Source organism: Palaemon carinicauda, chromosome 24 (genome assembly GCF_036898095.1).
Source record: "Palaemon carinicauda isolate YSFRI2023 chromosome 24, ASM3689809v2, whole genome shotgun sequence".
Lineage (NCBI taxonomy): Eukaryota > Metazoa > Arthropoda > Malacostraca > Decapoda > Palaemonidae > Palaemon > Palaemon carinicauda.
In genome coordinates this window covers 101,546,386-101,573,882 of record NC_090748.1, presented here as the reverse complement: position 1 = coordinate 101,573,882, position 27,497 = coordinate 101,546,386, and the positions used below count along the sequence as shown (strand labels likewise).

At 38.0% G+C, this 27,497-nt stretch overlaps 2 protein-coding genes across 2 annotated transcripts in view; both read left to right on the top strand.

Annotated features, from left to right (window-relative positions):
• LOC137617936 (uncharacterized) overlaps nucleotides 1-12,795 on the top strand; it is a 19,145-nt gene extending 6,350 nt beyond the window's left edge. Inside the window, exons 5-7 of the mRNA XM_068347878.1 lie at nucleotides 1,584-1,785; nucleotides 3,261-3,439; nucleotides 12,695-12,795. Of these exons, the coding sequence (XP_068203979.1) occupies nucleotides 1,584-1,785; nucleotides 3,261-3,439; nucleotides 12,695-12,748 (435 nt within the window). The 3' untranslated portion in view covers nucleotides 12,749-12,795. The remainder of the gene's footprint in view (nucleotides 1-1,583; nucleotides 1,786-3,260; nucleotides 3,440-12,694) is intronic.
• A 1,738-nt stretch (nucleotides 12,796-14,533) lies between these two features.
• The window catches only part of gwl (serine/threonine-protein kinase greatwall), a 69,846-nt gene continuing 56,882 nt past the window's right edge, over nucleotides 14,534-27,497 (top strand). Inside the window, exon 1 of the mRNA XM_068348398.1 lies at nucleotides 14,534-14,713. Coding sequence (XP_068204499.1) covers nucleotides 14,639-14,713 — 75 coding nt within the window. The 5' untranslated portion in view covers nucleotides 14,534-14,638. The remainder of the gene's footprint in view (nucleotides 14,714-27,497) is intronic.

The following is a 27,497-nucleotide window of genomic DNA, read 5'->3' as shown; positions in this document are numbered from 1 at the left end:
GAGTTTCTTTTGGGTTATAGTGTGACAACTGTCGGAGATTTGTCTAACTTTTTTTTTGTTACCCCAATGGAACACTGGAGAGATTGATTGATTGATTTAAGGTTTTCTGGCTAATCATTCAATCAATTTCGCCAGTGCATTGGGGTATCAAAGCAGTAAAGAAAGAGAAAAAAGAAAATTAGAAAAACTTGATTTTATACAACAGAAGTAATGATTTAATCTTGTATACTTACCTCGAGTAATAGAAGCAAAACCAGTCGTTGCTATTTATCTTCATCTTAAAAATGTGATTCCAGGTTCCAGATTCCTCGTTGCTCTCTCCACAACACTGTGATTGCAGGCACACTATTAGAAGAAGCGTAGTATTTGCAAAGCGCTGCAACCTGCAGAAAATTAATTATCATTAGTTGCCTCCTACACAGACAGCACAGGTTACATACTTTTACTTATAACTTCGGTGGCCTTTCTAATATACCTGGTAACATGTTTAGTTGGTGTTTCTAAATTCCCTAATTCTATTACATTGTTTCTGAAATTATCTTAATTCACTACAGCTAAACATATGCTCTGTAGTATCATCTGCCTCACTACACAACACAGAACCTATCCTTATCATTCCTGTTTCTATAAATCTATTTTAATTCTATCATATTCAACCTTGTTTTCATATCTATTACTGCCTCTTTAGTGTTAAGTTCCCCTATGTAATCTCTTCTGTCATTAACATTCACAAACCTCAGTTTGGTCATCTCTGCTTTCTTTTCTTCTATTTTTATTTTTATTTCATTTGCCACTTTACTTTTTATTTCTTTTTTTAATTCTTATTTCATGTACTTTCTTACTAAAGTTTTTGAGATGCAAAGGAACATTTGAATCATGAATAAACTCTTCTTCTTCTTCTTCTCGCCAACCTTAGACAAACATGTGATCGAAGTCTTTGAGATGCAATGGAACATCAAAATCATTCCAGGTAACCTGGAACCATCAACATGATAAATCATCTCTTCTTCTTCTTCTTCTTCTTCCTCTTCTTCTTCTCTTCACCAACCCTAGACAAACATGTGACCGAGGTCTTGAGATGCAATGGAACATCAAAATCATCCCAGGTAACCTGTAACCATCAACATAATGAATCGTCTCTTCTTCTTCTTCTTCTTCTTCTTCTTCTTCTTCCTATTCTTCTTCTCTTCACCAACCCTAGACAAACATGTGACCGAGGTCTTGAGATGCAATGGAACATCAAAATCATCCCAGGTAACCTGTAACCATCAACATAATGAATCGTCTCTTCTTCTTCTTCTTCTTCTTCTTCTTCCTATTCTTCTTCTCTTCACCAACCCTAGACAAACATGTGACCGAGGTCTTGAGATGCAATGGAACATCAAAATCATCCCAGGTAACCTGGAACCATCAACTTAATGAATCGTCTCTTCTTCTTCTTCTTCTTCCTCTTCTTCTTCACTTCACCAACCTTAGACAAACATGTGATCGAAGTCTTTGAGATGCAATGGAACATCAAAATCATTCCAGGTAACCTGTAACCATCAACATAATGAATCGTCTCTTCTTCTTCTTCTTCTTAGATTCGCTTATGGGAAACACATCCTCACATGCACGAGGTCATGTTCGGTCAGAAGAAAGGTTGGTACACCCGTATTCCTGGTAACTACGAGCTCAACGAGGAAACTCACCCTGTGGCGTACGTAGGGCGTGCCAGCCACGGCTTCTATCATGACGATGGTGGCTCAAATACCTGCTGCTACTTCGAGGACACGCGCAACCCAGGTTAGTTTTATAGATCACGAGTATTATTATTATTATTATTATTATTATTATTATTATTATTATTATTAGCCAAGCTACAACCCCAGTTGGAAAAGTAAGATGTTGTAAACCCAAGGGCTCCAACGGGGAAAAATAGCCCAGTGAGGAAAGGAAATAAGGAAATAAATAAATGATGATGAAGAATTAACAATGAATTATTTTAAAAACAGTAACATCAAAACAGATATGTCATATATAAATTATAAAAAGACTTATGTCAGCCTGTTCAGCACACAAACATTTGCTGCAAGTTTGAACTTTTGAAGTTCTACTGATTCAACTACCTGATTAGGAAGACCGTTCCACAGCTTGGTCACAGCTGGAATAAAACTTTTATAATACAGTAAAGTATTGAGCATTATGGTGGAAAAAGCCTGACTATGAGAATTAACCACATGCCTAGTATTACGAACAGTAACAAATAGTTGGAGATTAAGAGTGGAAATCTCTCTCTCTCTCTCTCTCTCTCTCTCTCTCTCTCTCTCTCTCTCTCTCTCACGTAATTTTGTTGAAGAGAGACGTATAGATGTTATGCTCCCTAATATTTCTATGAGTACGCCTGAAATATCGAATGTAAAATTTTTCTGATGTTCCTAAACTACTTCACTTCTCAAATCTCTTTAATAATTTCAAGTTGTAAAAACTAACTCATATTTAAGCTATTTTTTTCGACCAACTGGAAACATTAGAATTTACTTTATCTCTTAAAAGAACCTTTTTTACACCCCTTTCGTTAATCCAGTATCATAATTAAAGACAGCTTCAACCAGGATCCACTGTATGGGTCCAGGCTTCAACAGTCCCCTTGCCAACCCATATAATCGTGTTTTCTTCAGGCTAATCGACCATATAAAAAAAGGACTTTTCTTTTTTAGTTCCTTTCCCTCAATCCAGTAATTTAATTAAGGGTTTCTTTAAAACTCCCCTTGTGAACTCAAAGTTGAATCAAAAGACCTTTAAAAGTTCAAAGTAGCAGCAAATGTTTTTAATATTGTACTGGCTGACATAAGTCTTTTTATAGTTTATTTATGACATATCTGTTTTGACGTTGTGACTGCTTTTAGAATGATCTATTGACGATTTGTTCTCATCATTTATTTATTTCCTTATTTCCTTTCCTCACTTGGCTATTTTTAACTGTTGGAGCTCTTGGGCTTATGGCATCTTGCTTTTCCAACTAGGGTTGTAGCTTAGCAAATAATAATAATAATAATAATAATAATAATAATAATAATAATAATAATAATAATAATGCCGTCTCCTCAATCAGTAACTTAATTAAATGTTTCTTTAACAATCCCCTTTTGAAATGAATATAAAAAGAACTTCTTTCCTTAGTTATGTTCCCTTTGGCTCCATCTCCTCAATCCACTAACTTAATTAAAGACTTCTCTAACTGCCCCCCTTGTGAACTCATATTATCATGTTTTCTTCAGGCACACCCGACCACTGGATGCGAACTTGGATGAACCTGGTGGAGCTCAGCAGAAATGAGACGGCCGAGCCCTGGATGACTGATCCTGGAACTGATCACTGGAATGGCATCTTGGCACCAACCTACAGGGATGACTGGGATCTCTGCTCGCTCGTTGGATGCACGGGCTCTTTCCTGCAGGTAAGATGCTGGAGGGGAGGTAGGAGATGTTAAGTGAAATATCCTAGGCGTGATATACGACCTCTTGCTGTCCTCTTTGGTGGGATATACGAGCGATTTTAACTTTCATACTGTTGAAGAAAAACGTGATTTTAATCGGAAATTCTCCGTAAAAATATACAGTTCTCAGCCGTATTTCAGTAAAATACGGGCGACCGTAATTTTACCTTACTTTGTTATTATCTTTTACGGGTTGGTGACCGTAATCACTCCGTTACGTTAATATATCCGTATTTGAAAGGTAAGAATCCTGGAATAAATGTTGCCAGGCATTAACCGTTTTTTTAATGCAAATTCATAACAGTGTATGATTTATATTTGTAAATGACGTATACGGTTCGTCAACGGACGTATTACCAGGCATGTTTTGACGTCTAACGTGCGTCATTGTAGCGAAGTGTTTCAAAGGGATATTTTTGCAAAACTATCCTTCCAGTCACTTTACTGACTCATAATAATCAATGATTACGTGCACTTAGTTCCTTATCTTTATCTTTAAAACAAATATTCTGCCATTGCCTTCTGACATTTTATCATTTTAAGTAAGGAAGGTAGATTTGCGTAGACTACTTTATAACATTTTATATATTCTTTAAAATCCTTCTAGGGTGTATAAGTGTTTTTCGGGTGGGGGGGAGGGGCTAAAGTTTGAAAAGGCCCTGACGGTGGGGAGTCTGATGGGTTGATTTCAAGTCTATGAACAGATTTCTGAATTCGACAGGTATATGTACAGTGGAATTAAAATAAGCTTATATGTCTCTTGATAGCTCGATTGGTAAAGTCATCCTTGCAGGCATTGTTTCGGCCAAGAGAATAGGTTCGAATCCTTGCCCAGCCAGGGGCATTTATCGTAAATGAATTCCCAGTGGATATACATTCCTAAAGGTAAAATTCTATATTAAATGCCATTGTGGACAGTGGTTGATATTTAAATTAATTAAAAACGTGATGGTAGTGATATATTCTCTCTCTCTCTCTCTCTCTCTCTCTCTCTCTCTCTCTCTCTCTCTCTCTCTCTCTCTCTCTCTCTCTCTCTCTCTCTCTATATATATATATATATATATATATAATTCTTAATATCGAGGATGAATATTTCTGCCCGGTCAAGGACTCAAACCTATAGCCGATAAAAATAAGAAACTTGACGATTAAACCATCCTAACATCTATTCCCATTTTTATCGATCATAGGATATTTATAATTTTTTTGAAAAACTTTTTTTAATACTCTGATAAAATCTCGATTAACCTTTCTTAACATCCAGTAACCTATCAGCTTTGTTAACCTTTTAACCAAATAAAAAATTAAAAAAAAAAGGAAACCTTTCTTGTCATTTACTGGGAGTGATTTAAACTGACTTTGATATCGTTACAGAAGAAACCCTTCCTTTGAAACTAACTTTTGTATATGACAAAGCTATTTATATTCTCATTAACCAAGGTGACATTATAATCATGTATGCTTACATTTCCATCTCTCCAAACTATCATCCTCAACTCTATGTCCAGCAATAAATTCATTAAAAACAGTACGATTAATATTCGTACTAATAAAAATAAATGACGAATAATTGTCTTGTATCTTTAATAGCTTAATGCAACGTCGGCACTTCACCTATATAAATGAACAATGGCTCTTCTTGTTAAAGGTATATTCTATCGCCTCTGATTCATTTTCAGAGAATCAGAGATCATCAACATCCATGTCTTGTAGGTGGTCTCTCTCTCTCTCTCTCTCTCTCTCTCTCTCTCTCTCTCTCTCTCTCTCTCTCTCTCTCTCATTTAACCTACTTGAACCTAGAAACAGCCATACTGACACGTATACATTTACTAAGGAAATGATGATGAGGTTTATTTTGTAACTGATTTACACTCCGGAACGCCCTTATTAACAAACACAAACTTGCTGGTGAATGACGCAACACAGTCAGGCGTTGGCGAAGACACAGAAATGTGACCATTTTCTTTTTCATTATTCGATTTATCTATGTTGATTAGGCTGATTATAAGAACATCAAATTACACCATAGTCTCGCACCTTCTGGCATATAACTATTAATCCTTAAATTATTTGAATCTGTAATCAGTAATTATATTCTCCATTCAAGGAAATTCCATTTGGCAGCGCTGTCCCAAACTCATCCCACCAACCTTCACTATGCTGATGATTGTTATCTTGGTCACTTGTACAGGGACATGACTCAATATCCAGGTGTTCTAATGAAGAAATGGCCCACTAAACACTTTTATAAGTAAACTCAGGTTGCATCCTATAGCATATGAAAAATTCACACCAATTTCTGATAAAAATATTCATTCCTAATAGGGAAACGATCGTTGGACAATTTACCAACTACCAATTTTCTAGCCTCTACCTTCCTACCACACTTTTTGACACACGTGGTTTTCAAATAATTCACAATATTAGTCTGGGCAAGGTGCTTCTGATGCCATCTATTGCCGTTAAAGTAAAGCTCGTTACGCTTTATGGGAGGGAGCTAGGAGGGAGTGTGCGTGATTGCCTTTCGGAATGTAACGATGCTGTTATTCTACGTAGTTTTCACTAATAATACGTGCCATATCATTAAACATATCAATTATATTTTGGTTTCATAAAAAGGTAATTGAAATTCATTTGAAATAACTATATAATTACTTGATTGTCCCACCGATTTTAGTACATGTGGCATATCTGGCGCCCCAACCCTGACCCCCAAATGTAATTGAACTAACGATTGTTTGCTGAGGAAATATTTCTGTGAAATCTGTAATTTCCTTCAGAATTAAGTTAGGTCAGACAAGGAACATCAAGTTCGCGTGCGTCTGTTCAATATCAATTTTTTTTTTTGTACCCAATTAGCAACAGAAATGAAGTAATACAAATGTTAATGGGTGGATAATGGGGATAATTAGCAATTTGGTACAGTACTACTATGGCCATCTACTGGGCATGAAAATAAACAATGTGTAGGGCTCTATAATCCTTTGGTTCTCGAACCCTCTATGACGTCATTTTGGTTTTAAACAGCTAAAGATACCCAACTTAACTTGAATCTAATATAATTCATACCTGCCACACATATTTCTACATAAGTATCAGTCTATCATCATTTTCCAGTTTCATAGAATCATTCACATCAATAGATCAAAGGACATGTGCTGCCATCTTTTGACATGAAGTAGAAACACTCGGATTCTAATCAAATTTGGAGAAGTGAGTGATTACTGTAACATACTTTCATGGTCGATTTTGCGTCAATAAATGCATAAAAATTTAAAATTACAATAATTCTACTTTTCTTCTGACTTTTAAGCTCTAAGTTGTGGCAATTATATGTAAAATATAGATAATTTGTATTAAAAAATATATATGTAGAAAAGATTCCTATATTCCCAAACCAAGGAGTTGGAACTCAGCCATAGAATTAAAAGTCCTAAATTTAACCAAAATATATTCATGTCCGCAGCAAATACGTTGTTAAACAATCCTAAGACAAATTATAGATACCAATCCTCTATAAAATGTGCCTTGTCACATGTGCCAGGGGAGTGTAATTATTATTATTACTAGCCAAGCTGCAACCTTAGTTGGAAAAGCAAGATGCTATAAACCCAGGGGCTCCAACAGGGAAATATAACACAGTGTGGAAAGGGAACAAGGAAATGAATAAACCATATAAGAAGTAATTAGAAATTAAAAAAAAATAATAATAAAAAATATTAACAATAATTAAACGGATAATTCATATATATCTATAAAAAGACTTATGTCAGCCCGTTCAACATAAAAACATTTGCTGCAATTTGCTGAAAAATAAATAAAAAAAAACGTAGGATCATTTTTTCGGGTCGGGTTTCTAAATTTGAAAAAGCAAATGTGGAAATTAACATTAAAGGGGAATACCTTGAGAACTTCAGAATTACAGATGACTTGGTTCTGTTTAGGGAACCATGGAAGGAATTGCAGAAGATGATATAAGATTTGAATAGAAAACAACAGAAATGTAGGACTGAAAATGAATATGAGCAAAACTAAGATAATATTCAATTGAATTCACTCGTCCATAACTCTTATTTGTTGTCTCTGCATTTCATACACACACACACACACACACACACACACACACACACACACACACACACACACATATATATATATATATATATATATATATATATATATATATATATATATATATATATATATATATATATATATATATATAGGCCTATATATATATATATATATATATATATATATATATATATATATATATATATATATATATATATATATATATATATATATATATATATATATATATATCACTCTAACATGGTAATGCATATTAACAAAATCCTTTTATTCGAGATTACTTTTCAATGATTATTCTTTTGAAGAATGAGTTACGAGATTTATGTAATTCAATATCTTTGAATCTTTTCGAGTTACTATATCAATGCATTTTATCATCTTTAAATTTTGTCTGAAGTAGTTTAAAGAAAAGTCAATTTTCGGCAAAAAAAAAAGAAAAAAAAGGAAAAAAAGAAAATAAAAGTAACTTTTGCTGTTCTTGTCTTCTGACACTTTTACCTTGCAAAGTAAGATAGATTTGCATGGATTACTTTTAGAAGTTACATTTCTTATTATTATCGCTCCTCGTGAAAATGTGTTTTAATCTTTGTAATTAAATATACAAAAAATTCACAATTAATAATGATTTCAAGTAAAGAAAAATATACTTTAGGAATTAAAATTTATGCCTATTAATTTAAGAATAATAGCAAGAAATTTGTTCAAAAACAACAAATATAGACATGCATATTATCATTCCTTGCTAGGGTACAACCTTAGTTGGAAAAGCAGGATTCTACAAGCCCAAGGGCTCCAACAAGGAAAATAGCCCAGTAAATACAATAAATAAGGAAAAACTACAAGAGAAGTAAAGATTTAGCTAAATTTCTATTATAGAAATTCCTGTATTATAAAATTTCATCTTTTAAAACTGGGTAGGTCTAATCCTTAAGGAAACAGACTCGGCAATAAATTCCTGTTTTATCAAATTTCATCTTTTGAAAGTGGGTAGGTCTAATCCTTAAGGAAACAGACTCGGTGATAAATTCCTATATTATTAAATTTCATCTTTTGAAAGTAGGTAGGTCAAATCCATAAGGAATCAGACTCGGTAATAATTTCCTATATTATTAAATTTCATCTTTTGTAAGCGGGTAGGTCTAATCCTTAAGGAAACAGACTCGGTAATAAATTCCTGTATTATTAAATTTCATCTTTTGTAAGCGGGTAGGTCTAATCCTTAAGGAAACAGACTAGGTAATAAATTCCTGTATTATTAAATTTCATCTTTTGAAAGTGGGTAGGTCTAATCCTTAAGGAAACAGACTAGGTAATAAATTCCTGTATTATTAAATTTCATCTTTTGTAAGCGGGTAGGTCTAATCCTTAAGGAAACAGACTAGGTAATAAATTCCTGTATTATTAAATTTCATCTTTTGAAAGCGGGTAGGTCTAATCCTTAAGGAAACAGACTAGGTAATAAATTCCTGTATTATTAAATTTCATCTTTTGAAAGCGGGTAGGTCTAATCCTTAAGGAAACAGACTAGGTAATAAATTCCTGTATTATTAAATTTCATCTTTTGAAAGCGGGTAGGTCTAATCCTTAAGGAAACAGACTAGGTAATAAATTCCTGTATTATTAAATTTCATCTTTTGAAAGCGGGTAGGTCTAATCCTTAAGGAAACAGACTAGGTAATAAATTCCTGTATTATTAAATTTCATCTTTTGAAAGTGGGTAGGTCTAATCCTTAAGGAAACAGACTAGGTAATAAATTCCTGTATTATTAAATTTCATCTTTTGTAAGCGGGTAGGTCTAATCCTTAAGGAAACAGACTAGGTAATAAATTCCTGTATTATTAAATTTCATCTTTTGAAAGTGGGTAGGTCTAATCCTTAAGGAAACAGACTAGGTAATAAATTCCTGTATTATTAAATTTCATCTTTTGTAAGCGGGTAGGTCTAATCCTTAAGGAAACAGACTAGGTAATAAATTCCTGTATTATTAAATTTCATCTTTTGAAAGTGGGTAGGTCTAATCCTTAAGGAAACAGACTAGGTAATAAATTCCTGTATTATTAAATTTCATCTTTTGTAAGCGGGTAGGTCTAATCCTTAAGGAAACAGACTAGGTAATAAATTCCTGTATTATTAAATTTCATCTTTTGAAAGCGGGTAGGTCTAATCCTTAAGGAAACAGACTAGGTAATAAATTCCTGTATTATTAAATTTCATCTTTGTAAGCGGGTAGGTCTAATCCTTAAGGAAACAGACTAGGTAATAAATTCCTGTATTATTAAATTTCATCTTTTGAAAGCGGGTAGGTCTAATCCTTAAGGAAACAGACTCGGTGATAAATTCCTATATTATTATATTTCATCTTTTGAAAGTGGGTAGGTCTAATCCTTAAGGAAACAGACTAGGTAATAAATTCCTGTATTATTAAATTTCATCTTTTGAAAGCGGGTAGGTCTAATCCTTAAGGAAACAGACTAGGTAATAAATTCCTGTATTATTAAATTTCATCTTTTGAAAGTGGGTAGGTCTAATCCTTAAGGAAACAGACTAGGTAATAAATTCCTGTATTATTAAATTTCATCTTTGTAAGCGGGTAGGTCTAATCCTTAAGGAAACAGACTAGGTAATAAATTCCTGTATTATTAAATTTCATCTTTTGAAAGTGGGTAGGTCTAATCCTTAAGGAAACAGACTAGGTAATAAATTCCTGTATTATTAAATTTCATCTTTTGTAAGCGGGTAGGTCTAATCCTTAAGGAAACAGACTAGGTAATAAATTCCTGTATTATTAAATTTCATCTTTTGAAAGTGGGTAGGTCTAATCCTTAAGGAAACAGACTAGGTAATAAATTCCTGTATTATTAAATTTCATCTTTTGTAAGCGGGTAGGTCTAATCCTTAAGGAAACAGACTAGGTAATAAATTCCTGTATTATTAAATTTCATCTTTTGAAAGTGGGTAGGTCTAATCCTTAAGGAAACAGACTAGGTAATAAATTCCTGTATTATTAAATTTCATCTTTTGTAAGCGGGTAGGTCTAATCCTTAAGGAAACAGACTAGGTAATAAATTCCTGTATTATTAAATTTCATCTTTTGTAAGCGGGTAGGTCTAATCCTTAAGGAAACAGACTAGGTAATAAATTCCTGTATTATTAAATTTCATCTTTTGAAAGCGGGTAGGTCTAATCCTTAAGGAAACAGACTAGGTAATAAATTCCTGTATTATTAAATTTCATCTTTTGAAAGCGGGTAGGTCTAATCCTTAAGGAAACAGACTAGGTAATAAATTCCTGTATTATTAAATTTCATCTTTGTAAGCGGGTAGGTCTAATCCTTAAGGAAACAGACTAGGTAATAAATTCCTGTATTATTAAATTTCATCTTTTGTAAGCGGGTAGGTCTAATCCTTAAGGAAACAGACTAGGTAATAAATTCCTGTATTATTAAATTTCATCTTTTGTAAGCGGGTAGGTCTAATCCTTAAGGAAACAGACTAGGTAATAAATTCCTGTATTATTAAATTTCATCTTTTGTAAGCGGGTAGGTCTAATCCTTAAGGAAACAGACTAGGTAATAAATTCCTGTATTATTAAATTTCATCTTTTGTAAGCGGGTAGGTCTAATCCTTAAGGAAACAGACTAGGTAATAAATTCCTGTATTATTAAATTTCATCTTTTGTAAGCGGGTAGGTCTAATCCTTAAGGAAACAGACTAGGTAATAAATTCCTGTATTATTAAATTTCATCTTTTGAAAGCGGGTAGGTCTAATCCTTAAGGAAACAGACTCGGTGATAAATTCCTATATTATTATATTTCATCTTTTGAAACTGGGTAGGTCAAATCCTTAAGGAAGACTCTGTAATATATTTCTGTATTATTAAATTTCATCTTTTGAAACTGGGTAGGTCAAATCTTTAAGGAAACAGACTCGGCAATAAATTCCTGTATTATTAAATTTCATCTTTTGAAACTGGGTAGGTCAAATCTTTAAGGAAACAGACTCGGTGATAAATTCCTGTATTATTAAATTTCATCTTTTGAAAGTGGGTAGGTCTAATCCTTAAGGAAACAGACTCGGTGATAAATTCCTGTATTATTAAATTTCATCTTTTGAAAGTGGGTAGGTCTAATCCTTAAGGAAACAGACTCGGTGATAAATTCCTATATTATTATATTTCATCTTTTGAAAGTGGGTAGGTCTAATCCTTAAGGAAACAGACTAGGTAATAAATTCCTGTATTATTAAATTTCATCTTTTGAAAGTGGGTAGGTCTAATCCTTAAGGAAACAGACTAGGTAATAAATTCCTGTATTATTAAATTTCATCTTTTGTAAGCGGGTAGGTCTAATCCTTAAGGAAACAGACTCGGCAATAAATTCCTGTATTATTAAATTTCATCTTTTGAAACTGGGTAGGTCAAATCTTTAAGGAAACAGACTCGGTGATAAATTCCTGTATTATTAAATTTCATCTTTTGAAAGTGGGTAGGTCTAATCCTTAAGGAAACAGACTCGGTGATAAATTCCTGTATTATTAAATTTCATCTTTTGAAAGTGGGTAGGTCTAATCCTTAAGGAAACAGACTCGGTGATAAATTCCTATATTATTATATTTCATCTTTTGAAAGTGGGTAGGTCAAATCCTTAAGGAAGACTCTGTAATATATTTCTGTATTATTAAATTTCATCTTTTGAAACTGGGTAGGTCAAATCTTTAAGGAAACAGACTCGGCAATAAATTCCTGTATTATTAAATTTCATCTTTTGAAACTGGGTAGGTCAAATCTTTAAGGAAACAGACACGGTAATAAATTCCTGTATTATTAAATTTCATCTTTTGAAACTGGGTAGGTCAAATCTTTAAGGAAACAGACTCGGTGATAAATTCCTGTATTATTAAATTTCATCTTTTAAAACTGGGTAGGTCAAATCCTTAAGAAAACAGACACGGTAATAAATTCCTGTATTATAAAATTCTACCTTTTAAAAGTGGGCATGTCTAATCCTTAAGTAAAACATATATATTCAAAGAATTTCACTGAATTATAGACTCGATGGTACATTAAAAAGCTGAGAAGTTTTGGTGTAAACTAATCATAGATATTTTTTTTCACATTTCAGGTTTGTACGACTTGTGGATGCCACAAGAGTGATACAGCTGATAACCCATTCTAAACCTTGGCCACCATAAACGACATAAGGGCACATTTAAATAATTTCACACTAGGCTCTATGAATATTTCTTTTTATTTCTATTAGTTTTCATTATTTTTCTTTGAGAAATAGAAATCAAAAGATATCTTCCATTTCCTTTTTTAGAATAATTGACCAGGTAGGGCCAATAGGCCAGCTTTCAAAAATATATGCATTGCACATAACCTCTCCAAACTTCCTAGCATTGCAAATAATGTTCAAATTATTCGATATATTTAAATAAAAGTATTTTAAATGCTGTATTTTTATTCTCTTACTTGTAAGTATAAAATAATGGAGGAACGCTAAGGAAATTAAATAGAAAGTACTCACATGAAAAAAACGGTGCTACTATAGCGTGAGGTCTACCACATTATAGCGTGAGATCTACCTCCCGTTAGTACTATAGCGTGAGGTCTACTGCTGAGTTATTCGTCTTTCATAGATAAAACACATTTCATACATTTGTTAAAGCAATAAACATTTAATGTAAACATATCTTAGAAATGACTTAAATAGATCATTGGATTTGTAATTACATTAAAAAAAAAAAAGAATAAAGGTAAAAATATACATGTTATCATATATTTCCATACATTTATTCTAGCGATACACTCTTCGTACATCAAACATGTTATCATATATTTCCATACATTTATTCTAGCGATACATTCTTCGTACATCAAACAGGTTATCATATATTTCCATACATTTATTCTAGCGATACATTCTTCGTACATCAAACAGGTTATCATATATTTCCATACATTTATTCTAGCGATACATTCTTCATACATCAAACAGGTTATCATATATTTCCATACATTTATTCTAGCGATACATTCTTCATACATCAAACAGGTTATCATATATTTCCATACATTTATTCTAGCGATACATTCTTCATACATCAAACAGGTTATCATATATTTCCATACATTTATTCTAGCGATACATTCTTCATACATCAAACAGGTTATCATATATTTCCATACATTTATTCTAGCGATACATTCTTCATACATCAAACAGGTTATCATATATTTCCATACATTTATTCTAGCGATACACACTTCGTACATCTTCTAAGAATGACACAAATAGATCTGCTTCTTGAACTGTATCCAAGAGATTGTGCTCTCTTAAAAAGGCGAGTGCTGCTTCTTCTGTCAGAATGACTCTTCTATAAAACTCCTTCAGCAACATTTTTAGTACCCTCAATCGATGATATCTCTTTAGGCCGAGCGAAAAACTTATATAGGAGCTCTGGGACGCTGGTCACGCGGTAGACCTCACCCTTAACCTGGGTAGGCGACATATGGCGGTAGACCTCACACTATAGTAGCACCAAAAAAACTAGGAGCTATTATTATTTTTCCATAATAGCTGAATGAGATTTATTTATCGTAATTCATTACAACCAGGTATATGAATTTTTCTTGTTTTCAAACATTGATAAATCCACGTGATTTAGGTTTGTTAGAATAAATATATCATTAGAAATCTACAAACACTAAAAGGAAAGTTAAAATTGAGGAGCTGGTACAAGGTATGAGCTTTACCTGTTCACAGCAATGGCTTAACGAACAAACATTTTTTATGGCTATATATCTTTACATAAATCTTCAACATTAATCATGAGTATGACAAACATGTTATCTTCTAAAAAAAATTTTGCTGCATCTAATATTCTACCAATTATATAATTTTCTTGTATAATAAAAAATGACGAGAAAATAATGATGAAAGAGAATATCATAAAATGTTATACCCACGTTTTAGTAAACAAACAAGATAGAACAGGAATTTTGAAAACCAGTATTATAATGGCAACGAAAATTTGTTAGATTATTATAATTTAAATGAAAAATAATGGATGTCTGTGAAGTTAAAAGCATGGAATCAGTGCTTCGAAAGGACTGTGACAATGGAACTTTGGCAAAGAAGGTAAAAACTAAATGCATGAGGTTATTTGTGGTTATCAGGTCTTGTGTAGCACCCTCACTCATATTTACACGCATTTGCGTAAATTAAGTTTACTAAGGCACTAAATCTTTCAGTTAGATAGTCAAATGAACAATATCTTATTGATTATTACTATTTGAAGGCTTTGGAACTCTTATGGTAGAATAACGGACATGTCTTGATACCATTGTCATGTTTGTTTTGTTGTGTTTATTGTTCCCACTTTAGTTTTATCAGGTAAGGACACGGCTTGTATGTTAGGTTAGGTTGGGCGAAGGAAGCCTTTGTAAATTAGCGACCAGTTTCTCCTGTGTGCATAAAAAATGGACACCAATTAACCCAAACCTCCCCCCTAACCTAACCTACAAGCTGTGTCGTTACCTACCTACCTAACACGGGGCTAGCAACCCCCTGTGACCCTTCTTACACTGCCGTATTCTAAGTCAGCCATCATCATTAATATAGGTGGCCATGTTCATACATACACCATGGGAGAAGTTTAGGTTAGGTTATATTCTTGTGTAGAGGTTTTGCAGAAAAACAAACTATAAATGGGGAAGATAATTTCTATGCAGGTGGGAGGAAGTGGCCGCTGATATACAAAGGCTCCCCATTTTGATATTTTTCCCCCAATCTTATGAACGATGCCATGTCATTACCATGGGTGACAGTGTTAACAACCCTCTGCGCTTACGTACTGCCAAGGCAAGAGCCTATGCTTTACATCAGGTAAGGCACTCTAAAATCAACCAACCAACCTCCCCCTGCATTGCTCACCCCTCCGAGTTACCTCTGCTAAGACTTCCGATATCCTGTCTATTGTTGTACATGCTTTGGCCTTTGTTAGAATGAATTCATAGGAATATTGACTTCTCTTAAAAGGAAGTTATAGGGATATTGGTTTTTTTTTTTTAAGGAATTCATTAGAAAATTGTTTTTTTCAATATTAATCTTACCCGATGATCATGTAGCTGCAACTCTGTTGCCCGACAGAAAAAACCCACGGTCGGGATACGCCAGCGATCGCTATACAGGTGGGGGTGTACAACAACAGCGCCATCTGTCGAGTAGGTACTCAGGTACTTCTTGTCAACAAGAACCAATTTTTCCTCTGTCGTGCCAATGGCAGGACCTACTAAATACGCCGTCCCTAACTGGATTTGTTTTCACAACGATTTGGTGAAGTACACTATTCCAGTTTTGAGCTTTCGCTATGAAGGGGTTTTATCTTCATTTCAAGCTTGAGTTCGTTTTCGATAGATTTAATTATGGTGACGAAGAGAGTATGGACTCTCTTTCACTTTTAAATGGCCGACCCTTCCCTTAGACGGAAGTGTGTTTAGGTTTTTGGTATTTTTGCTTAACACGTTATAGATCCATTTATTTTATATCTCTCCGCCGTTTTAGGCCTCTTCGGTTAACTTTTCAATTATTATAAACTTATAAAAAATTATTTTTATGTTTGTTTATATGCGACCTTTCCTAATAGTAGGCGGTCCTAACTTGGAACCGAAGTTAATTAACATTGAGCCCGTTATATCGTATTTAACATTTAAAGAATTCAATACTTTTTTAATTTTAATGTTTTATGGAAGAATTTCTTTGATAGTCTCGTACTGTCTTCAAAGATGAACTAACGTTTAGTTTTTAGTCTCCGCAGTTGTTGACGTTCAGAACGTTCAACTTGCGCTCTATCGTTACGATAGAGAGAGAGTGTATCACGGTTTCACTTTGCAGTAAGAGTAAACCGATTCTAGCGTTTCGTTCATTCTTTCTTAGCTTAAAGAGTTTAAATTCTAAATAAAGGAACTTTTTATTTGGGAAACCTTTCAGTTTTTTCCTTTAGCAAATAACATGTTTTAACGATATATAACTGGGCTCTTCTCTCAGGTGCTAAATCAAGAGAGAAGAGAGAGAGAGATAGAGACGGAGGGAGAGAGAGGAGAATAAACGTTTCGTTCAAGCGGGTAACGTTGTTCTCGTTTTTTACTCTTCTCCCTAGTCGCTGTAGGGGAAGAAGGTAAAACGTTTCTAGGGTTTTATTCTTGTTCCCAGGCTTTATGCGGTGAGAGATTGTAAACGTAGTTTATTTGTTCTAGTGTTTAGTCTCTTTTCCAGCCACTGAATTCTTTATCTTTATTTATGTTTTTCTGTTGTATTGTAAAACTGTTTTCGCAATTACTACCTTTTAATGAAGGATAGGATTGCGTGTTTCAGGTAGAAATCAGTTAAAGTTTCGATTTCAGTGAAATAAGTGCAAACAGAAAATCAAAAGTGATAAAGTGTTATGCGCAAAGTGTTACAGTGTTGCGTCCGAGGGTTCGTCTGTTCGTGCCAGTTGTTCACCTAGTCCGGGACCTCTTACAAGCTCCCAAGCCCAGGGGAGAAGTAATGTCGAACGACTTATGGGTTCCACAGGCCTTGATCGACGAACAGACGTTTTTCCCTCCGTGGTTTCGGGCGTATCTACACACGTTTGCCGACGTGAGATCGCCACACCCACACAAAGACGAGAGAGCCCATTTATTCCTCGTCTGTGGAAGAGGTTTCTCGTAAGAAACCATGGACCAAATCTTGCAGCTTTTAAGTGCAAGTCGGTCCCTTCCGCGCAAGTCCAACGGCCTAGGTGTAGCCACTGGGTCAGTTCGGACTCGCTGCAGTCATCCGACGACTGCACACCTCCCAAGAGAGGCAAGGTGGTACCGCAACAGGCAGTAACTCCGTCTGTTGCCGCACCAGCTGTTTTAGACCCTCAGTCACGACGGACAGTAGCTCCGTCTGTTGCCGTTTTTTGTAGACCCTAAGTGGTCTTTACTGCAGTCTATGCAGACTCAGTTAGCTGCGGTTATGCAGGAGTTTCGTGCGGAGAAGGTTGACTCTGCTCTCGTTAGCCTACAACCTGCCACTGTTGTGCGCCCAGCTCACGCTGAGGCTGCCTGCTCCCACACTCCGGCTGCGGAGAGCTCCACCTCCGATGCGCAATCGACCCTGCCAGACGCATGTTAACGTTAGCCGACGTGCGGCTCCCTCCGTTAACATGCGTGAGCTACCGCATCAGCAGTGGGAAAGTGGAGTCAAGCTGCCGTGTTTTGACGCGATGCGTTAGTTTCCGCAACCCACGGCAGTCCCCACCACGCACCACCACTCCGCTTTGGTTGTTGCCTGCTCCCACTCTCCGACTGCGGAGAAGGTTGACGATGCTCCCGTTTGCCTACAACCTGCCACGGTTGTGCGCCCAGCATGGCTGCCTGCTCCCACACTCTTGTTGTGAGAGCTCCTCCACCCATGCTCAGTCGGCCCTGCCAGACGTATACTGACTCCCACAGACACACGGAGCACTCCGTTGCCGTGCGTGAGCTACCACAAGCTGCCGTGTTTTGACACGGTGTGTCAGCCTCCGCTACCCACTGTGGTTACCGCCACTCACCCGCAGCAGACTAGTCAGTCAGGAGTTGAGGCTTCCCCACACAGCTTTGGTTGTTGCCAGCTCACAGACTGTCAAGCAGTTACTTGACGTTGCCTTCTGGTCTGCTACTAATGCACCAGTGCTGTATGTCCTCACGCACCTGTTGTGGTTGACAGTTCAGTTTTTGACAGTTCACAGACTGTCAAGCAGTTACATAACGTTGCCTTCTGGTCTGCTGCTTTTGCACCAGTGAGACCCTCACTGAGATAACCTAGCTTTTCTCGGACATGGTTCCTATAGATGAGAAAGTGCTGTTCTCCCTCCTTCTGATATTCCTTTGAGGACTCTGTCATTTGGAGAGGAGCCTTAAGCTGCTTAGCCTCCTATGGACTTTAATTAAAGCATAACAAGGCTTCCAGGGATGGTAAATGGTTCCGCTTCAGTCGCTAACCCCGTCTGTTGCCACACCTGCTCCCATAGACCCTAATGGGCTTTGTTGCAAGACATGCAGTCCAAGCTTGTGTCCTTGTTAGAGGATTTTTTACGGAGAAGAACCTTCTAGCCAACAACCTTCCTACCGGTTGGTTGTACGCCCTGTTGACGCTGAGGTATCCTACTCACGTCCGCCAGTTGAGATGGTTCCTCCACCGGTGCGACCCAGTGTGGGTTGCCAGTCGCACGTTGCCGTTAAGCGACTCTCGGAGGTGGTTGTGGACGTTCAGTGTGTCACTAGGAAGACGTTCAACAACCAGCAGAGATGACTTGTTGTGACTCAGTGCGGCAACCTCAGCAACCCTGTAGGGGGTTGACTGCACAACCCAGACAGTCTACACAGTTTCGGGTTGACGCTGTGCTTCCTCGCGTCCCCATGGTTGACAGTTCACAGACTGTGCAGCAGTACCATGATCTTGTGTCCGGCTCCGTCACGCATCCACCAGTGCGACCGGATTCAGCGAGTCAGACGTTGCCCACTCCGTTGCCGTTTCCTCATCAGTTTCGAATGAGGAACCCTCTGATGAGGACATGGCTGAACAAGACGATCAATCCCCAGCCCTGCTATCCATCCAGAAGATGCTGAAGAAGGAACACTGCCCTGTCAGGCTGTGGATGAGTCTGGTTAGGACACTGTCATCCGTGGTTCTATTTGTGTCACTTGGAAGCCTACACCTCCGTCCTCTTCTGTATCATCTAGCTTTTCACTGGAAAAGGACTAGACGCTAGAAGCGGTCTCGATCCCGGTTTCCGGAAAGATAAAGTCTGGTCTGACTTGGTGAAAGGACTTTATTAACCTTTGAAAGGGTCTTCCCCTGACTGTTCAGACTCCCTACCACGTTCTCTTCTCGGACGCATCGGACGTAGGCTGGGGTGCGACATTAGGCGGTAGGGAATGCTCGGGATTATGGAACTCGAGTCAAAGGACAATGCATTTCAACTGCAAGAAGCTTCTGGCAGTACGTCTGACCTGGAAAAGCTTCAGGTCTCTCCTTCAAGGCAAAGTGGTGGAGGTGAACACGTTCAACACCCTGCTTTGACGTACATCTCCAAGCAAGGAGGGACCTACTCTCTGACATGGTACGAGTTCGCAAGAGACCTCCTCTCCTGTTCAACAGGTCTAGACTTTTCACTAGTAACGAGGTTCACCCAAGGCAACTTGAATGTCATAGCAGATTGTCTCAGTAGGAAGGGACAAATAATTCCAACATATTGGACCCTCCACAAGGATGTATGCAAGAGACTTTGGGCCACCTGGGGCCAGCCAACCATAGATCTCTTCGCAACCTCGATGACCTAGAGGCTCCCAATACTTTGCTCACCTATCCCGGACCCAGCAGTAGTTCATATAGATGCCTTTCTACTAGATTGGTCACATCTAGATCTTTATGCATTCCCTCCGTTCTAGATTGTCAACAAGGTACTGCAGAAGTTCGCCTCTCACGAGGGGACAAAGTTGATGCTAGTTGCTTCCCTCGGGCCCGCGAGAGAATAACTCACCGAGGTACTTCGATGGCTAGTAGACGTTCCCAGTACACTTCCCCTAAGGGTGGACCTGCTACGTCTGCCACGCGTAAAGAAGGTACTCCAAAGCCTCCACGCTCTTCGTCTGACTGCCTTCAGAATATCGAAAGACTCGAGAACTAGAGATTTTTCGAAGGAGGCAACCAGAGCGATTGCTAGAGCAAGGAGAACATCCACCCTTAGAGTCTACCAATCGAAGTGGGAAATCTTCCGAAACTGGTGCAAGTCAGTATCCGTTTCCTCGACCAGTACCTCTGTAACTCAAATAGCTGACTTCCTCTTATATCTGAGGAAAGAACGATCTCTTTCAGCTCCCACTATCAAGGGTTACAGAAGTATGTTGGCATCAGTCTTCCGTCACAGAGGCTTAGATCCTTCCAACAATAAAGATCTACAGGACCTCCTTAAGTCTTTTGAGACCACGAAGGAGCGTCGTTTGGTTACACCTGGTTGGAATTTAGACATGGTTCTAAGATTCCTTATGTCAGACAGGTTCGAACCACTTCAATTAGCCTCCCTGAAAGATCTCACCTTTAAGACACTTTTCCTGATATGCTTAACCACAGCTAAAAGAGTCAGTGAGATTCATGCCTTCAGCAAGAACATCGGATTCTCATCCGAAACGGCTACATGTTCTACAACTTGGTTTTCTAGCCAAACACGAGCTGCCTTCTCGGCCTTGACCAATATCGTTCGATATTCCAAACTTATCGTATGGTTGGAAATGAACTAGAAAGAGTATTATGTCTTGTAAGAGCTCTTAAGTTCTATTTTAAAAACCTTTACGAGGCCCGTCTGAAGCTTTATGGTGTTCAGTTAAGAATCCATCTTTGCCTATGTCAGAGAATTCTTTATCCTATTTTATCAGACTGTTAATACGAGAAGCTCATTCCCTTCTGAATGAGGAAGACCAAGCTTGGCTGAAGGTAAGGACACACGAAGTTAGAGCTGTCACAACTTCCGTGGCCTTTGAACAAAATAGATCTCTGCAAAGTATATTCGACGCAACCTATTGGAAAAGCAAATCAGTGTTCGCGTCTTTTATCTTAAGAATGTCCAGTCTCTTTACGAGAACTGCTACACTCTGGGACCATTCGTAGCAACGAGTGCAGTAGTGGTGGGGGCTCCACCACTACAATTCCCAAATTCCAGAACCTTTTTAATCTTTCTCTTGAAATATTTTTGGGTTGTCCGGAAGGCTAAGAAGCCTTTCGTATCCTACTTGATTTGGCGGGTGGTCAAAATCATTTCTTGAGAAGCGCCTAGATTAGAGGTTTTGATGAGGACCTTTAGTATGGGTTGCAACCCTTCATACTTCAGCTCCTAGGAGTCGCTCAGCATCCTATGAGGATCGCGAGGCTCAGTAAGGAAGACGTACTTAAAAAGGCAGAGTAATTGTTCAAGTCGACTTCCTTACCAGGTACTTATTTATTTTATGTTTGTTATTTTGAATAACTGCTAAAATGAAATACGGGATACTTAGCTTCTGATGTTAACATGTATGCTGGTCTCCACCCACCCCCCTGGGTGTGAATCAGCTACATGATCATCGGGTAAGATTAATATTGAAAAATGTTATTTTCCTTAGTAAAATAAATTTTTGAATATACTTACCCGATGATCATGAATTTAAGGACCCTCCCTTCCTCCCCATAGAGACCCAGTGGACCGAGGAGAAAATTGGTTCTTGTTGACAAGAAGTACCTGAGTACCTACTCGACAGAAGGCGCTGTTGTTGTACACCCCCACCTGTATAGCGATCGCTGGCGTATCCCGACCGTGGGTTTTTTCTGTCGGGCAACAGAGTTGCAGCTACATGATCATCGGGTAAGTATATTCAAAAATTTATTTTACTAAGGAAAATAACATTTTTTTTTTTTAAATGGAATCATAGGAATATTAGCTTTTATGAAAAAGAATTTATATGAATATTGGTAGTTGTTACAATGAAATCGTAGAAATATTGGCTTTTGTTATAATGAATTCATAGGAATATTGGCTTGTTAAAATGATGTTATAGGAATATTGGCTTTATTTTTAAGAGGAATTCATAGAAATATTGGCTTTTGTTACAATAGAATAAAAGGAATTTTGGCATTTTTTAAAGGAACTCGTATGAATATTGGCATTTGATAAAATGAAATCATAGGAATAATGGTTTCTGTTAAAATGAAATCGTAGGAATATTGGCTTTTGTTAAAATAAAATATAGGAATACTTTATGTTCAAACCTAACCTAACCTAACTTACAATGGCGAGTAAAAGTATAGAGTAGTGCAATAAACGTTACTGAGAAAATGAGACTGACACATGGTTTCTTTAATGGTGTTTTGAAGGTTTTAGATGGCGATAGATGGTAGAAATTCATAGGTTTTGTATTATGGTGGATTGACGACCATAATTTGAAAACTATGAATTTCCTCTTCGTTTTAAAAAACATTCAAACTGCCCTAAAATGTTCCAGTCGTATTTTCTCTCTTACAATTATTATATTATTCTATATAACGTAAGGAATGCAAGAAAAAACAACAAACGCTACCCAGTTATTTTAATATAATAGTGGTTTCACCCACCAAATCCCCAATGTTTCTTTAAAACAACAATTGTTTACTCGACTTGAAACACGATGTACTGTAATTTGAAATCCCTGAAACGCAACAGTTAACAGACCTTGCAGTGATTTTGTCTCAGAACACTTAATATACAGTACGGTCTACAGTAGATTTCACTGTGAACATGAATATTTTTTTCATGACTTGCAACATAATATCTTCCTGCTTTTCTGATGTAGCAAGCGATACATATTGTGCTACGCGCATTGTCCGTGTGGGCGAGTATTTTGGGTTTATTTTAATTATCAAATTATTGAATTACTATAATCACTGTCACTAGTTCCAATGGTCTTTGCTTTGCTGTTGCTCATTTCACTCACAATTAAACATTATATCTTTGCTCCTCTGATCTGGGAAGTGGTGCACGTTGCCCTACACACATGAGCAGTATGGGTGAGTATTTTGGCATTATTTCAATCGTATTGTACTATCGACTGCATACAAACTATCATTATACTAATAACAAAGGGGTGAATGGAATAAAAGCATTATTATAGTGTATATTCCAATATTGTAAACACATTCCCGGGAATTTATGAATGCAAATCGGTGTGACTAAGATTCTGTTTGAACAGATTTTTTCTGAGCTATTCGAAGGAGCTTCTTATGGCAGGTCACAAAAATGGTAAGAGAAAAATGGGAATTTTTTTATTAAGATCTGTAACTACATTAATAATGTACGTCGTAGGAAGACTCAAATTCTTATATTTGAAGAGATCTATACTATAACTAATATTGTGCAGTGTTATATTATAGAAAAAATACAGGCAGTGTCCTACCAAAGGGGCAAATGGCCCTCACCTGTGACCCCTCCCCCTTTTGCTATCGTGGAGAACCTAATTACGTTGGTTAACATCGCCCTTTTCTTGTGTGAGACCTGGGCTCTTGCATTGCCAACCCATTTTGGAGTTTATGCATTCTGCAAACAATTTTTGGGTGATAAAGCCTGAAATATGGGGTAAAAATCATGCTCGGTTAGCATGACCTATAACACAGTACAGACAAGATGATGATGTGAATGTACCAGCTCACTCAAGTAATGACTGAATTGAAGGGAGTCAGGAGCTAAAAATCTTGCAGCGCTAGCAGCCACAATTCAGTATATCTAAAACCGTTCCTCCTAGGTCCTCGAGAAATTGTCTTATACAACCCTTACTGGCTGAACGACAGTGAGGGAATAATTGAGTACCTAGAGAACCTCAGATATTATACTTTCATTCCTCAAAGCTGCTGTGTCTGTGGCCTATGTTTTTTTTTTTCAATATTAATCTTACCCGATAATCATGTAGCTGTCAACTCTGTTGCCGACAGAAATCTACGGTCGGGATACGCCAGCGATCGCTATACAGGTGGGGGTGAACACCACAGCGCCATCTGTGGTCAGGTACTCCAGTACTTCTTGTCAACACCACCTCAATTTTTCCTCTGTCGTGCCTCCGGCTAGACCTACATGGATACGCTGTTGATTCTGGAGTTATTGCTCACGATTTGGTGATGTATTTGCTCTAGAGTTTAGCCTTCGCTATTCAGGAAGCTATATCATTAGCTTAGCAAGTTTTTGGAATTAATTTGATTTAATTTTTTATTTAATTTTGGTACGAAGAGAGTATGAACTCTCTTTCACTTTTAAATGGCCGACCCTTCCCTTAGACGGAAGTGTTGGTGTCGAAGAGAGTATAGACTCTCTTAATTTTGCTTAACAAAGTTATAGATTTATTTTATATCTCTCCGCCTTTTATAGGCCTCTTTGATTAACTTCCTTTTATTATAAACTTATTAAAATTAATTTTTATATTTGTTTATATTCGACCTTTCCTAATAGTAGGCAGTCTTTTCTTGGAACCGAAGTTAATTAACATTGAGCCCGTCATTTCGTTTTTACCTGTTAACATATGCTATTTTAATGTTTTTGAAAGAATTTCTTTGATAGTCTTGTACTGTTTTCAAAGTTGAACTAACGTTTTGTTTTGTCTCTGCAGTTGTTGACGTTCAGAACGTTCAACTTGCGCTCTATCGTTACGATAGAGAGAGAGTCTATCACGGTGTCACGTTGCAGTAAGAGTAAACCGATTCTAGCGTTTTGTTCATTCTTTCTTAGCTTAAATGGTTTTAATTCTAATAAAGGAACTTTTTATTTGGGAAACCTTTCAGTTTTTTCCCTTTAACAATAATATGTTTTAACGATATATATAATTGGGCTCTTCTCTCAGGTGCTAAGTCAAGAGAGAGAGAGAGAGAGATAGAGACGGAGGGAGAGAGAGGAGGATAAACGTTTCGTTCAAGCGGGTAACGTTGTTATCGTTTTTGCTCTTCTCCCTAGTCTCTTTAGGGGAAGAAGGTAAACGTTTCTAGAGTTTTATTCTTGTTCTCAGGCTTTATGCGGTGAGAGATTTTAAACGTAGTTTATTTGATCTAGTGTTTAGTCTCTTTTCCAGCCACTGAATTATTTATCTTTCATTATGTTTTTCTGTTACATTGTAATACTGTTTTCGCAATTACTAACTTTTAATGAAGGATAGAATTGCGTGTTTCAGGTACAAACCACTTAAAGTTTCGAGTTCAGTTAAATAAGTGCAAACAGAAAATCAAAAGTGATAAAGTGATAAGCGCAAAGTGTTACAGTGTTGCGTTCGAGGGTTCGTCTGTTCGTGCCAGTTGTTCGCCTAGTCTGGGACCTCTTACAAGCTCCCAAGCCCAGGGGAGAAGTAATGTCGAAGGACTTATGGGTTCAGCAGGCCTTGATCGACGAACAGACGTTTCCCTCCGTGGTTTCGGGTGTAACCAACTCACGTAGCCGACGTGATCACCCCACCCACACAAAGACGAGAGAGCCCATTTATTCCTCGTCTGCGGAAGAGGTTTCTCGCAGAAACCATGGACCAAATCTTGCAGCTTTTAAGTGCAAGTCGGTCCCTTCCGCGCAAGTCCAACTCCTAGGTGGTGCCATTAGCACTGGGTCAGTTCGGACTTGCTGCAGTACGACAACTGCACACCTCCCAGAGAGGCAAGGTGGTATCGCAACAGACAGTAACTCCGTCTGTTGCCGCACCAGCTGTTTTAGACCCTCAGTTTCAACGGACAGTAGCTCCGTTTGTTGTTGTCTTTCTTAAACTCTAGTGGTCTATGCTGCTGACAATGCAGTCTCAGCTTGCGGTGTTGATGCAGGAGTTTCAGGTAGAGAAGGTTAACACACCTCCTCCTGCGAGCGCTCCTCCACCTCTACGCAGTCCAGCCTGCCAGACGTATGATGTTGAGGTTCCTCAAGCTACCTCCATGCGTGAGCTGCCGCATTGGGAGTTGCCAGATACCAGCTCTGTGCAGCAACCTCCACTTTCCTTGAGGCAGGAGCCTCTTGCCACGCGGCAACCTCCTCAACACTTGAGGCAGGAGCCTTATGCTTTGCAGCAACCTCCTCTTCCCTTGAGGTAGGAGCCTCATGCGTTGCGACTACCTCCTCCATCCTCGAGGCAGCAACCTCTTGCGGTGCGACAACCTCCACCATCCTCGAGGCAGCAACCTCAACTCCACCTCTGCGCAGTCCACCCTGCCAGACGTATGATGTTGAGGTTCCTCAACCTACCTCCACGCGTGAGCTGCCGCGTTGGGAGTTGCCAGATACCAGCGCTATGCAGCAACCTCCACCATCCTTGAGGCAGCAACCTCAACTCTTGCGGCAGCCACCTCCACTCTTGAGGCAAGAACCTCAACTCTTGAGGCAAGAGCCTCAACTCTTGAGGAACCTCATGCTATGAGGCAGCCGCCTCAACGCATGCAGCAACCGCATTCTTCACAGCATGAGCCTCTCTCTGCGCAGCTACCTCCTCAACCCTTGAGGCAGACGCAACTCTTGAGGCAGGAACCTCACAGGAGCCTCATGCTATGCGGCATCCTCCTCAAACCATGAGGCAGGAGCCTCATGCTATGCGGCATCCTCCTCAACCCATGAGGCAGGAGCCTCATGCTATGCGGCATCCTCCTCAAACCATGAGGCAGGAGCCTCATGCTATGCGGCAACCGCCTCAACCCATGAGGCAGGAGCCTCATACTATGCGGCATCCTCCTCAACGCATGCGGCATAAGCCTCATCCCTTGCAGCTTGAGCCTCATCCCATGCAGCATGAGTCTCATACCATGCAGCATGAGCCTCATCCCATGCAGCATGAGCCTCATCCCATGCAGCATAAGCCGCACGCCATGCAACATGCTCTGCTTACCTTACAGCATGCTCTACATACAGCATGCTCTGCATACAGCATGCTCTGCATACCTTACCGCATGCTTTTCAGTCACACATCTTTGGTTGTTGCCAACTCACTAGACTGTCAAGCAGTTTCATAACGTTGCCTTTTAGTCTGCTGCTTTTGCACCAGTGAAACCCTCACTGAGAGAACTTAGCTTTTCTCGGATATGGTTCCTGTAGATGAGAAAGTGCTATTCTCCCTCCTTCTGATTTTCCCTTGAGGACTCTGTCATTTGGAGAGGAGCCTTTAGCTGCTTAGCCTCCTATGGACTTTTATTTAAGCATAGCATGCTTCCAGGGAGGGTAATGGTTCCACTTCAGTCGCTAACCCCGTCTGTTACCACACCTGCTCCCATAGACCTTGAGCTGTGTTGCAAGACATGCAGTCCAAGCTTAGTCCTTGTTAGAGGATTTTTTGTTTACGGAGTCAGTGTGTCACTGGGAAGACGTTCAACAACCAGCAGAAGTGACTTGTTGTGACGCAGTGCGGCA